The sequence below is a fragment of the Parus major genome, chromosome 15, assembly GCF_001522545.3.
Source record: "Parus major isolate Abel chromosome 15, Parus_major1.1, whole genome shotgun sequence".
NCBI lineage: Eukaryota > Metazoa > Chordata > Aves > Passeriformes > Paridae > Parus > Parus major.
In genome coordinates, this window is record NC_031784.1 from 1,632,706 (window position 1) to 1,647,725 (window position 15,020).

General features: G+C 42.0%; 1 protein-coding gene across 1 annotated transcript in view; it reads right to left on the minus strand.

Annotated features, from left to right (window-relative positions):
- The window catches only part of AACS (acetoacetyl-CoA synthetase), a 37,886-nt gene that overhangs the window by 11,723 nt on the left and 11,143 nt on the right, over nt 1-15,020 (minus strand). The window contains exons 5-10 of the mRNA XM_015644309.3: nt 10,448-10,545; nt 6,701-6,815; nt 6,115-6,196; nt 5,859-6,006; nt 1,736-1,816; nt 433-557 (exon numbers count right to left, since the gene is read on the minus strand). Of these exons, the coding sequence (XP_015499795.1) occupies nt 433-557; nt 1,736-1,816; nt 5,859-6,006; nt 6,115-6,196; nt 6,701-6,815; nt 10,448-10,545 (649 nt within the window). The remainder of the gene's footprint in view (nt 1-432; nt 558-1,735; nt 1,817-5,858; nt 6,007-6,114; nt 6,197-6,700; nt 6,816-10,447; nt 10,546-15,020) is intronic.

The following is a 15,020-nucleotide window of genomic DNA, read 5'->3' on the forward strand; positions in this document are numbered from 1 at the left end:
GCAGCCCTGCTGAGCCTTTCCAGTCAATTTATGTCTTTAAGTCAAAGTTCTATATTAAAATCTTAGGTTGAGCTGCTTGAAAAAAAGAACTCTTATTTACTAAAGTTCTGAGTGTGCTGAGAAATTGCTCTTCAGATTGCTCCCAATTACTGCCTTTTGAAAAGGCTGCTCTTGACAACTATTGAACCAAAAGTCTTTGTTTGCCTGGAATTCTAATACCTGACTCCAATTTGAAACAATCAGCTCTTTGTCTCTCCTCCTCTCTCAGAAAATGTTTTAGTACAAATTTTTAAAAGCAGTTCCACCCAAGGCTGAGCCAGAAGATAAACTGTGTCACGCTGTGCAGGAGCTCCTGACCAAGAGAGCTCCACCTTCAGTGAGGCTGTGGCAGGAGGCAGTGCCACCACCCTTTACCCAACCCTGGGTACATACCCTAGTCTGTCAGTCAGGTCCCAGAGCACATTTGGTGAAGGAACTAGAGGAGATCCATCATACAGGACCACTGAAGCTCCTGTAGCAAGTGCAGACACCAGCCAATTCCACATCATCCAGCCAATCTGGAGGAGAGAAGGAACTCCCATGAGTTTGTCACTGCCTGCAGTCCTGGCAGCCCCAGCACAGCCCCAGCACTGCTGTCTGCTGGCACAGACATTTCACCTGATTTATATCCTTTTTTAACTCAGATGGGACAATCCCTTGCAGTAAAAAAAAATAACACACAAAGTGTATTTGTGGATTTGTGGAAAAGTTGTCCCATCTTCACAGGAAAAACAGGAGCTACAGACAACTCTAAAAGGATGCACTGGTGCAGATCTGGGCAGAAACTGGACCAGAGCATGATCCCTGCCCTCATACAAGAGCTGCCACCTTCCCCTCCACTTCCCTTACCTGAAGTTTTCCTGCTGTTAAAGCCACACCACTGATTTTGTCTGATCACATCAGCAAGCAGGGCTGAAGCTCTGCTCACCCCCTCAGCTGTCCCAGGCCTGCATCAGCTGCATGTTCCTGCTGGATGCTCATCTAAGTGATCCCTACAAACACCTAATGAGGTGGGGATTCCACAGCTCCCTGCACACACAGCTCTAAAGCACGAGTCAGGAGACAGGACAACTCTGAGACAAGGCAATTACCATGATCCCTCCATGGAGATATTGCAAACTGACTAGTCATGTTAAAGTTCAGAAGGGAACTCATGAGGAAAGACATCAGCCTTTTCTAACTGCCACAGTCACAGAAGGCTTAGGAATCTTTTTTTTTTTTTTTAATCACAGCATTAGAAAAAACACCCCCCACCACATAACTCCACACAGGTGAGGTTTACCCACTTTCCTTTATCAAGCTTAGAGCTGGGCAGCTTCTTTCCTCCAAAACACAGACATAAATTCTCATCTTCAGCATGACCTAGCCCTGAAGGAAGGTGGAATCTGATTTGGAGGTGATATTGATGAGGCAGCTTGATCAATATACCTAAGAGACTAAAAATCAATCCATTTTCCTCACCAGGTAGGTCAGAAACATTTAACATGGGTTTGACCTTTCATCAGAAAGGTCCCTGTTGCATTTTATTATTTCACCTGATTTATTTTTTTTTTTAAACTCAGGTGGGACAATCCCTTGCAATAAAAAAATTTAACACACGAAGAAGTGTAGTTGTGGATTTGTATGAAAAGCTGTCCCATCTTTAGAGGAAAAAGGACATTACAGTGTTTTTAGAAAGGCCTCAAGCCCCACTTGCCGTTGTGTAGTACATGATCACATCATTGCTGCCCATGTTGCCATGAAGAATGTGTTCCTTCAGGTGCTGTATTAAGGTACCCTGCAGAAAGAGGGAAAGGAAAACACAAGATCACAGAAATGAAAAGCAAGACTCTGACAGCACATTAAGACTTAAAAACCACTAACACAGTCAATAGCTTGCAGGCTGTACTCCAAGATTAAAGCAAGTATTTCCTTTAACTACAACTGAAGTAAATCCCAGGGCCCACCTAACAGCAGCAGCAATTGCATTCTCCATTTTCTCACATAACTTTTCAGCCTCCCTCATTAGACCTCAGCAATTCCCTCTGCACATCACTTTTAATCCATGGAATAAACAACTCCCTTCCCTTCCAGCTCCACACAGCCATCAGAGTTGCAGAGTACTCCATGCAGACCCTAATTTTAACAGCAGGCTTTCAGCAGTCAGATTTTCCAAGAGAAGCCCTTTGACAGTTTCATTTTCAGTGTATTTGGGCAATGGGAGGAGTGAAGGACAGAGCTGCCATAAACTGCAGCAGCTGCTGAACATTAGCACCATGTGCCCAAATTATCTTAATCTATTAACATCTAGGAGACAAAAGACCTGACAGTACAGATCTCTTGTAAACACTGGAGTGGCTAGAAATGTGAAATGTCTCACTGCTCAGAGCATCAATATTAATAATGTCCTGGAATGTATTACTTCCTTTTGTTGGAAATGCTGCTAAAACACCTTCCTGATCATCATTAAAGCAAAACTTGCTAGGATAAATAAATCTACAGACTACTTCATTAAGTCACTTCACTGCTGTGACAAATTAATGTAGCCAATGTTAAAATAAAAAATGGTTTTTTGCATTTATGCAAGGAGTCACAGTGAAACTATTAACAGCCTCATAAGCATGAAACAAGATTTACACTGAAAGAAGACGGATTACAGATAAATATTCGAAATGAAAAAAGAGAGTCATAAAACTGGCACATGCTTCAGGAGAAAAAGCAGAAAACATTAAATAAAAATAAAGGAGTAAATCTTATTTTCACTTTGCTGCTCAAAGGAACCAGGTCTGAATTCATCTACTGCTGTCTGAACACTCTCAGCTGTCACAACGCTGCCATCTAGCTACAGCTGCCATCTTCTACAGCTGAAAATCACCCAAAAAACTGGGATTTAGAAACACTGTGTCATACTGAATTGGTAAGGTTGCCAAAAGAATTGCAGGTGTTTACATAATTACTGCATTTATAAAAAAAAAAAACACATTGTCCCTGCAGGAGATTCTGAAAGAGCCACACGAAGTAGCAAAATTAAAAGTCATATTCAATTAAAATAAATACCAGTTTTCTCTTTCCTTCATTTAGTTTTCACTGCTTCACAGTTGTGGGACCAAAAGGGGATTTTTAACAATGGTTTTAGGTATAGGCTATGAACAATTTCCCTGCAAAACCTGGTACATCTCAGGCTGGAAACAAAAGGACTCTGGGAGAAGGCAGAGCTGTTCTAAACTCACAGCCCAAAAAGCTCTCCTGAATTAATTTATAGGACTCATTTATTTCTAGGACTTTTACAAGCCCCAAGATAAACCCCAAGAATTTCTCACTTCACAGCAGACCTGGCAGCTGATGAAGCTCTCAGTTCTGCTGGGGAGCAGCACGAGGAGCAGCCCCAGCAGAACACTCACATCTGAGAGAAGCAGAGCAGCTCCTCAGGGCTCAGAGCAGCACTGCTCTCCAGTGGTGTTCAGCACAGTTTGAGCAGGAACAGCCCCAGAATAGCACTTTCACACCTGAGAGAAGCAGAGCAGCTCCTCAGGGCTGGGCTCAGAGCAGCACTGCTCTCCAGTGCTGTTCAGCAGAGTTTGAGCAGGAACAGCCTCAGAGGGATTTGCCTGCAGCTACACCAGGAATCTGCAGCGGTGCAGAGGTTTAAGCCCAAGCCTTGCAAGTCCTTGAGATGGACAGACATGAGCTGAAGAGGATTTTATCTCAAAATTCTCTCCTTAGATAGGTGGGAGTATGGAATAACTGGAAAGGGACTTGATATCAATGAGGCAAGAAGAACCACCAATGTTTTTAGGACTAAAGAATAACAATTACTATTGTCTTTCTGCAGCACACCCAACTGGTCAAGATATCATAGCTTTTCTTCCAAGATCAAAAAAAGCCTATTCCTCTGAGTCACCATTTTTAAAATCATCTCCCATGACCTGGCTTAATTTTCTTTGTGTGTCATTTCACTGTGTAGCAAGAAAACAGACCAGATGCATATTGCAGAACTAGATAAACTGAGTTGTGAATTTAAAGTAAGCTGCTATTGGCATCTAAAATCAGAACAGTAGCAAACCAGCATTGGAGCATACTATAAATAAGCAATAATTGAAATGTCTTCTCCAAAATGTCATCTTTTCTTGCTGTTTTCACTGCCATTTGGTTTAAACTAAGGCTGGAAAATAAAACAAAGACAGTAGGCTAATTCTGCTTTTTAAAAAAATCAAATCAATGCAAGTTATCCTATTAATTCCATTGAAAACAAGATTAAGCCAAGAACAAACAGACAAACCCAATAAAGTGTGTAAAAGACATCTAAGAATTTATTTTGCATGGACTTTATAGGCCCTATTCAAACACTGAGGTCCCTAATGTAACCATTTGCTTTTCAGCCAGATGTGTTGGCACCAGAAGAGAAATCATCCTGCATCACAAACAGAGCTGCTCAGTGGGAACAGAATCATCACAAACAACAGATCTTATTCATCCATCCATCCATCACCTGCTCTCCTCCCCAGCAAGGATGAGCAGACTGGACCTGAACTCTAAGGTAGCTCTGCACATGCTTCAGCTGGAGAGCAGAGCCATGATTCAGGGCAAGCTAACACAGGTAACATGGGAAAAGAAAGAACTTTGCAAAAGAAAAATTCTATTGTCTGATCTACAGCAATTTTTCATCTCTACTGTTTATCATCCATCACTGAACAAAACACCTGTCCTGTTTTTGCTAATCCACCCCTGCAAGTATTTAACCAGTCTAAAGCCAGCACAGCTTCAAAACAGCTGTCAAACTTCAAAACCCACCTCCTTTCTTCTTCACAAACATTGGATTTGTGTCCCAAAGGGACCATTTTTTACCTCAGGTACTGCCTGGGAAGTTCTCCTACTGATAGAGAAGATATCAAGCAGAGTGTTTACAGGCAGCAGGGGATTTGTCTGTGGGCAAATCCTCCAGTCCCTGCCATCAAAGAGAGGCAAGAACACACACACTGGGGGCACAGCATCAAAGGATCCTGCCCTCAGGCCAGCCAGCCCTGCAGGATGCTCCCCCTGACTCCAAGAGCTAACAGCAGAAATGAGAGACTCTGGCTAAAAGCTGTGCAGTTCCATTTGTACACATTGGTACAAATGCCAACACATCCTGCTTGCCTTAAATGGGGGAAAAATACTGCCTTCCATTAAGGATTACAGCAAAATTAAAGTTTTAACAATGCTGCAGTCACTTCCTCTATTTTAAGAGCTTTAGAACAGCAAGTGGAAAGCAGGAAGGCAAGGGTCATTCTGGCACCAGTATTAGATATTATCTTTAGCCATAACAAGACACTGCCTCAAGCAGTTTCCATACAATGCAAAACCTTCACTCAAGGAGATTCCAACCTCTGGCTTACTTCCTTAAAGGATTGATGAGGATGACGTACTCTAAACTGATAAACAAAGAATGTTCAAGGTCAAAAATTATCCAGATAAGAATTGCAAGCTCCCTATGGGCCTCAAGCTAACAATATCCAAAAATCGGTTGCAAACACCCAATTCAAGTTCTTTGGCTCATCTTCAATTATCAGTCAGACCACTTCAACTGCTGCTTTTGTGAATGACACTTGCTCCCAGGAAACCCCTGAAATCTAAAAGGCCTCCAAACTGACTTCTAAACCAAAGCATTTTATATCCTTACCAATCCTCCACACTTGCTTTCAAATAGCCACTAACAAATAAAAAGGTTCACTGCCAAGTTACTGAGAAACTGTCAGCAATCAATTCTTCCTTAAAACATATCACAGTGTGATGCTGTTAAAGGAAAAATGTAAGGCAAGCAGTTAAGCACAGGCAGTGCAGCTCCAGGAGGGAGGACATACCCCTGCTGAGTGAACCATGCATTTTGGTGCCCCTGTGGTGCCTGAGGAATACATGATAAAGAGAGGATGGTTGAAAGGCAGCTGCTCAAACTCCAGCTGGGGAGGCTGGTCTCCTTTCCCAGTGGCAAGGAAGTCTTCTAAAAAGACACTGTGTAAGAAGGAGGGGAAAAAAAAAAGGAACATTTGAAAACTTTCTGAAAGCATTACCCCAGCCCATGTGTAAGATCACCTCTGTACCCAGCAGTGTTCCCATTACCTGTTTGGGATCTTAGAAATATCTATGGATTCTCTTGAAGATACATATGGAATCACCACCACTTTTTTTAGGTCTGGAAGCCCTGGAAGAAGGAAGAGCACAATTATTTCCTACACTCAGTTACATAAGCAAGCTTTTCTGCCTGATTGAATCATACAGTGCAATGCACTAAGTAACACAAATAATTCTGATGCACTGAGTATTGAAACCCCAGAGGATTGAATTGTTACCCAAGATATAATTTCATCAATGCTGCTAGCCTTTTATGTGCCAGCTCTAGTGCTGTAATACCTCCCCCCACTTGTCTTCAGCACTTTGCTTGAGCTTAAAAACACCCTCATCAGCCCCTGTTCCCCTGCTTCTACTGTTGGCTAATTTCTGATGATCTATTAAAGTTAAGCAAGCAGAAGACAGTTGAAATTACAGAAAAGACCATTCAGCTTTTACCCAAATCTCTTCTGAAAACCTCAGTGGCCTGCAGAGAAGTAAGCTGTAAAGAAGTAGCTGTAAAGAAGGAAGGACAACAAGGAGTGGCAGTGCAGGCTCTGAGTGCTCACAGAACCACAGGTGGGATGCAGTGAAATACCTTTTACCACCCTCAGCAGCTTTTCCAAGTGGTTGTGCTCTTTGCCATTGTATATAACAGCTTCAACAGAGAAGATGAGCTTAGGCTGAATTTGGGAAAATCTGTCCAGTACACCCTAAAGAGACAGAAAAATGTGTTCAAAATGTGAAATTGACTGCTACAGTAAGAAATTTCAAATTTCAAAACAAGCAAGGATTAAGGACAAGAATCAACAGGAGAGTTGTTAAAAGACTGCCTGCTTGTCTTTCACTCACTCAAGATCTCTGAAGCACAAAAGGTTTGTAACAATCTTTTATCACCCCCAAACACATCAACCAATGATAAAACCCCCACAGATCAAAGAACTTCCTTTATGGAAGGGCCAAGCGCACAAAGCTCTAAACAGCTAAAAAAATCACCTTGCAAGGCAGATTAGGTTTATGTAAAGAGGACAAGCAGCTGTGATGTGAGCAGGAACTGGGCACCTGATGTCCATGAAGGTGCACAGCATGATGTCCTGCAGGAAGGAGCTCCCCAAGCTGCTGTGACAGAGCACCAGGGCTGGGGGAACAAGCACCACTCTTGGGGGAGAAGCATTTATGTGGTGAGGTGGCCCCCACATGAACTGGCAGCTTTGTTCTGCCACCACTAACAAAGGTTTTTAGCAAAATAAATTGATGTTGAACACACACAGACTACCAACAAAAGATACCACAGCTCCTTTAGAATCTCCACAGCACAGCACATTCAAATGCTAAATTTTCAGGTGTCTCCTCCAGTTTACACTGTGTTCAGGAATTTACCACAGCTATCATCCTATTTGAGATTAAAACCCTTCTGGCATTTACTTTTTTCCATGTACACTGCATGCAGCAGCCTACCAGAAATGGATCTTTTTGTATTCAACAGCAAGAAGCAAATCCTTTCAATAAAAGCTCTCAGCACACTGATGTTCAAACCTCTCCAGCTCCATTACTTGAAGCATTAAGAACTACAAGATTACACAATACTGTAAATTGTCAGCTAAGTGTTCAAGAACAATCTCCTAAATCATGTTGCAGAAATCAGACTTGAGTCATCTGCTTATTCTTCCCAGCATTCTTTATTCTTCTGTTTTCTATTTTGCCCTCTACATTGCAGCCAAAATGAGAAACAAATTATTACCAAATCAGTAGATGAGAGCAAAAACATCACAATCAGCTAATCTCTGTTACACTCCTTTCCAAGCTGGGCTGCTCAGAATTGAAAAATAAACCGCTCCAAAAGGACAGGAGTCCAGTCCTGACAATTTCTCCATGCTGTCCCTTCAGGTAAGGTATAGGGATATGGCTGAACATAAATGTATTAGCTGAGAATGTCACTTTCCCTCCTATATTTCCTTTTCCTTGCTCACATTTAGGAAAATACAGTGACAATGCACTGACATGCACATCTACCAATTACTTTAAAACAAAAAATCAGCAGAATCTGTTCTGGTAACAGAAGAAGTTTTCAAGAAGGCCCTAGTGTGCTACCTAACAAACTCAGAAATGGAGATTTAATTAATACATTACAGTTATTCTCTAAGGGAGGGTAAAATGAAGTCAGATTTGCTGCTGCTTTGGTATACTCTCATACCTCCTCCTTTGTGGCAATTCCCAGGAGCAGACCAAGCAGGCAGACACGTGCTGGGTACATTTATGTGTGTGTACACACCCTCATGCTGAGTGCAGAGCACACACATCCCATTTTCCATGCTGCCTGATGTTTAAATATTAAGATCAATGAGCACTAAGGATACTTTAAAGAGAAGAATCAAATCTGAAGTGTGAATCAGAAGCAGAGATGGGCTCCATTTCTCAGAGTCCTACCAAATCTGCTAACACACCCAGTTAGATTCATTAGCACTGGCAGGATCAAATCCCACAGGGCATTCTGATATGATACAAAGGCAATACAAACAGATGGAACATGTAATTGCTACACTGCAGCTTTAATCCAACCAGACAGCTCAGCAAGGAATTCCTTCCACAAAAAGCTCAGGTGTAGCAGATATGGCTCATTCTAGTCCACGAGGCTCCACTTCAGTCCAAAAAATTGTGCAGGGCCCCACAGATGGAGCTGCACTGAGCTCACCAAAGGCTCCTCAGCCAGTTCTGGGAGCAGAGCTTCTCTATAAACTTAAAAATCCAACCATTTCTCATGCACAGGCCACCAGTTTCCCATTAATTTATGGAAATGGATAACGGGGAGTAGAGAGATGAAGCAGCAGCTGCCAAGAGTGGCGTTGTGCGTGGGAGGCAGCTCAGTGGTTCTCTGACAGCAGACTTCCTCAACGCTTGAAGCCTTTGGAGGGATGGCATTCAGAGCCTGCAGTGTGTAGGCAGCTCTGAGGAGTGACATTTCTGAGCTTCACAAAGCACACACACACACTATTGGACTTCAAATGTTGAAAATGCTGCGCCATTTCTCCAAGCGCAAAAATCCTCGTTTGTATTAACAGGACTAATGCAACTTCACAAAAAGGAGGAATAGCTTTTCCTCAGGGTAGAAGCCACTGTCTCTGAAGGCCTCTGCTGATCTCCCTCAGGATTTCAGGATTTTAATTTGTGCCAACACATGCTGCCAAAGGAAAATAAATGATATTGATGGCACTGCAGCTCCAAGGCCGAGCTATCATTAAAAAGCTATCACAAAAAACTAAAAGCTGGGCACTGCAAACAACAGCACACCAACAAGGACAGAAAACATACCAGTCCTTTGTAGTGCAAGTTAAGTGAACAATTTTCCCCCAGATAAGAAATCGAATCACATTGCACAGAAAATACTCCATACCATCATTTTCTGAGCAAGCAGAAAGTATTTGTAGAACAGATTGATCATTACATGCTGTAATGATTTTTTTAATCATTTTTTTCCCAATGATACACTCTCAAGTGTAAGAGCATGGAATGCTGCTGCCCTCTAGTGCTAGTCCAGGAATGATTATTCCATACATTTTCCCAGGCACTGGGGTTTAACACTAAAACTCAGGGTTTTATTTAAAAACTTTGTTCTCCACACTGCAATTAAAAAAAACCCTACATTTTTCATATATAAACTTTTAGATAGAAGAAAGGCTCACTACCCCCTTAGAAGTTATTTAGATCTGTTATTGATGTATGCAAAAAACTTTCCAAACAAAGCAGAATATATTCCCAAAGCTTCCAGGTCACACCCGTTCAGATGTCGATATCTCACACGCAGCATTTATTTCTACACTAAAAAGAGTTAATCAGGTTAGTGATATTAGAATGAAATTCCTCACTGTTGGCAAATAAAGCCTTGTGGAAAAGACCAAGCAGGGTGGTGCTGAGCTCACCCTGACAGGAGGCCAAGGATGGGACTACTTAGCCAAGGAAATTGGAGTGTGGAAAGCAGAGTGTGGCTAAGCAGCCTGGGGTGGGATTTGAGAAGAGCCAAGCCTCAGACAACTCTGTTGCACTGCTGCTCATTTGCATATTTAATATAATAAAAGCTCACCAAGACCATGGAGTCCATCTGAAAATATCCCAACAGTGGGCAGCTAAAGCCACTCAAACCACCAAGCTGCTAATCAGCAGTGACAACCGAAAGCGAGCGGGTTTGCGCAGCTCGCGGCAGCTGGAAACGCTCCGGAGCGCCAGGGCTGTGCCAGGAGGTGGCAGCAAGCCTGGAGGGAACAGAACCCATCTGGCACCTGAATTCATCACCCTCACCTTGGTCTGGGACACAGAGAGGCTGTTCTGCACAGGCACTGAGGTTACTCACGTTAATGCCGAAGTCTGGGGATGTGGAGCTCCAGATGGCACCGATGCTCGCAGCGGCCAGCATCGCTTCCACCGCGTGGATGCCGTTGGGCAAATAACCTAGGGCAGAGGTGGAATGCTTACAGATGGAACAGCACTAAAAAAATCTATGTAATCATACAGTAAACAGGTTTTAAAAATGCAAAATCCTAGAATGAAAACTTTAAAAGTTTTCCACACAGTGTCGTACCTTGAAGCCAAATCAGTTACACAAGGAATTAGTAATAAATGCATTTACAAAAATAATTTGTATCAGGGTTTTTATCTACAATATTGCTCCCAATTTACAAGTGTTCCTGCTTAATTAATAAGCCTTTCAGGATAAGAGGGCAGCACACTGAGAAGAGTAACTTGGGAGAGAAAATTACTGAATTGATTAGGGTACACAGACTAAGAATACAGCAGCATTCAGGGAAATAGAACAAGACTGTAGGAACAGCCATTAGAGAAAGAACCAGTATCTGTAAGGAAAGATTATAAATAGCTCAAGAGCAGATATTGAGCTTCACAAAGCTAAATGTTGTCTGGTAGACAGTGCCAGAATCTCAAACACAAACAAGCAAAACCAGTGTCTCATCTGATAAGGGAGTAACAGAGTGGGACAAGCCCTGGAACATTCCCACACAAATGTGGCTCTTCAGGTTCCTCTCATTAGCTTGCAGCAAGATTTCAAGATTTAAATTCAATTTATCACGACATACAGAATAAATTAATGTCAAGAAAGTCAGAATTTAGTTTCAGTGAGCTCAATTTCAGCAGCTCTGCAGAAGGTGCTGTTGAGTCTGACTCTGCACTGCTCAGAATCCAGCCCACAAATGAAAACATGCAACTGGAATTCACAAACTACACTGAGGTGGATCAGGAGTTTCACATCACCTTTCTTAAGCAACCAAAAAGCTGTCCAGGTACTTTAAAAAAGCACAGGATGGGTCTAGTTGTGGTACTCTGACATTTAATTAGAATTCTACATTTGGAAACAAAACTTAAATGGCAATAAAAATGCTTTCCAAGCTGTTCAACAGCAGTGGTGGGCACTGAGACCCTGGACTGCAGCTGCACCCCAAGGATCTACAGACAGCAAACACTCACCAGTGCCAGGCACTTCTCAAAGAGGGATATTTATGGATGGACATTTCAGGACAGCAACTAAGATCATACATCTTAACAGCAATTTCTGCTATCTTAATATTACCAAGTAAAAAGATACCAAGATGGATTTTTGTGAGGTTTTTGCTACATTGCTTGGAAAAGAATTCCATCCTTTTTCAACTTTTTATGAAGTGAACTTTAAAATTAAGTCTTAAACTGAGATTCTTCCTCATTCAAAAATGAGTGAAATCAGTTTTTTAAGCCAGCAGTGCCACTGCAGTTACTGAAAGCTGCTGTGCTTTTGGGAGTAGTAACTTTTAAAACAGCATTATGACTTAAGCCCAACAATGTCTGGAAAACAAACAGCTGTGAATAAAAGCCTCATGCCATGTTAAGATATAAATTACTCCCTAGAACTGCCTACAGCTTATAGTGGTCTGTTCCATGAAGTTCTTAAGCACAAAGTGCAGCAAAAGCTCATGCCCATAAAACCATTATTTATTTTTCTATTTTTCCTTTGGGGTCAAGGCTTATACAAGGCACAGTATCCCAAAATCTCAGATTTTTCTTGTAAGATAAATATTCCTCCCTAAATAATTTGAAATATATGAACCAGAACAGACCAAAATATCATTTTGTGTGACAAAAGCAGTTCTTTAATGCCAAATATTTCCACTGAGCGCTTCTTGGATGGGATCATCATGGGGCCAGAGTGCAAAGAACACTGAGAGATCTCTCCCCATGCTCTGGAGCAATTGTTACAGTTCTAAGCATTCTCCATTTCACCACTGCACACAAAAGCCCTCAAGGCAAGATCACAGGTCTCTGCTGATTACTGTGAGCCAGACAATTAAATCATTACTTTCATTTGTCAGCTGGCTTTGAGGTGGTGGTTGAGTTTTGGAGGATCCCAGCCAAAAGTGCCCAGAGGTACAAAACATGCACAGCAACTGACTCTGCATTTCTTCACCTGATCCCAAAAGCCTTGCTGCTCTCTGGGATCTCACAGATTTGTCCCAACACCACCACAAATAAAAATATGGGTCTGTTCTGGCTCTCCAAACAGCAGAGAAAGGGCTCATGTTCCTTTTCTCTCAACAGCTAAATGACACAAACTACTTCTCCTGCCAGTCTACCGGATTAAAACCGGATTCTCATTTAGAAATAAGTAAAATTATGTTTTTCTTCCACCCACACCTGAGATTCTCAGGCTGATCACAACAAGTGCCATGTCTGTAAAGCTCCCTGCATTTGACTGTGCCCCTCGAGATACCAGCACACTCCTCAGGGTGCTCAGTGGGCTGACACAGCTCCCCAGGGTCTAAAACTGGAGAAACAGGAATGTTGCTGACAAAGAGGATGAAAAAGGCAACTTCTTTAGCTGGATTAACATCAGGCAGGAGTCACAGAGCCTGTGTACAAAAGCTCTGTATTATGGAGGAATAATGGTATTGCTGATTTAAATATTTATCATGTTTGCTCATATATTTAACTAGAGCCTCCATGATCCTTAATACTTCAGCTAAGGATCAGAACTAGGATTTGTCAGCATGGGGAAGGCTACAGAAGGTATTTATCTCTGCATCTTCCCTTTACCCCTCTCTTGAAGGTGCTAAGGTGGAAACTGCCTTCTGTCACCAGAAATGAAGGGTTTTCCTGCTTTGGGTGACCTAGAAAGCAAATTAATAAAGGGCTCAAAACAGGAGCTGGGAACACATCAAGCAGGAATATCAGAGTATGACACACAAGGGTCCCAGCAGCACTCCTCCTGACTTATAAAAATGTACACAGTCTCCATAAAAACAGAGAAATGGAAGTTTTACCTGACATAAAACCTGTTGTCATTGTGCCAAGTGGCATTTTAAAAACACTGTCTGGATTTTTTTTTTTTTAAGAGGCACTTACAGCCTGATCTGCTCAGGACTAAGTGCCTCAGCATTTTCTGTCAGTTGTTATTTGCTTAATCTAGCACACACCAAGATTACACTTACATGTGTTCATTTACGCTGCAGCACTTTAGCAACAAAATAGGTAAAAACTGTAGTCCAAAAATTGGATATAATTATGTTTGAAAACTGTGGCAAAAATCTGATTTCTCAGAGTGCTGAGAACATGTTTTATGCAAGGACCTAATGCCTTCAAGTTTAATAAAGGTTTCCTCTTGGAAAAAGAGGCACCCAAACATTCAGTTTAGAGGGAAAAAAAAAAATAAATCAACAATTGACCTGGGACCCTGCATCAAAGGGGTTTTTTTGAGCCTTGAAAGAACACATCAGGAAGAAGGAAAACAGGGAGCAGCAACTAAAATATCTTCTCAATGTCATATGACTGAACTACACCATTCTCAAACTGAACAGAATTCCAAGACCAGACTCCCATTTTCCCTCTCCAGCCTTTCATACTCCTGTAGGAATTGCAAGTGGCCACCCTGCCTAACACTACTGTGGCCTGAAGCTATTAGTACCCCACTAATCTTCTTACAAAGCTAGCTTTAAAACCCACGTAAGCAACCAGGGCTAATACAGTTGCTATAGATAAAATAGCAGCTTTAGACAATGGAATTGATGGGTGTTTTGTTGAGGATGTTTTTGTGTGAATGCATGGGGAAGATCAGATTGCCTTTAACTGCTGACTTGTAACAGAGCAAAGCTGGCTTCTGGGATAGGAAGAAGCAACCTATCCAGAGAGGAGAAACATCATCTCAGTTGTATTTTATTCTTATTTTAGACATTGTTGTTTGCCAAACAGAAGGGCAGTGGGAGACCAGGTGTACCTCACATGTGGATGTGGGCAGTTTGCAGGAGGTGTTCTGTGCCTCACCCAACTGTTCAAGCACCACTGACAGTACTGCAAGACATCTTCAGAGGAAGAAAGATGTTTCACAACACATCTGCTTCAATTATGCTCACTATTAAGTGCTCTCAGTGATGGAAAGGGAAGACTGGAATGAAATCAAGCTGGAAAAGTGCTGACACCACTGCCTGTCCACCCACACTCACCCACCTCCAGCTTCAACATGCTATTACTGTCATGATGCAACCATGAATTGTATTGAACAAACTAGGGGGTATGTTAAGTATAATGAGAAGTTAAAACAGTCTTGTCTTAGAGGCAGCAAAGCATGGAGATGAAATTCACAGGAAAACAACGGTAGTAGTCTCATGTGTAATTCTAACAGCTCAAATTCTAAGAGAAAGTGTCAACAAAGGGTGTCAGAACCTGACAGGCTGACTACACGTTAGGCAGCCGGAATGAAGTTCATAGAATATCTCCTTTCTATTTAAAAACTGATTTTTCAGAAGCAGTAGAAGCATGCCCTGTGCTACCACTATGAACCACAGTGGGAATTGCCTTTCCCTCTGCCATCTGCTCAAAAGTCTGGGACAAATTACATCCCTGGGGATTCCAGCAAGTTTTGGATAGCCTGATTTTTGATACCACAAGTG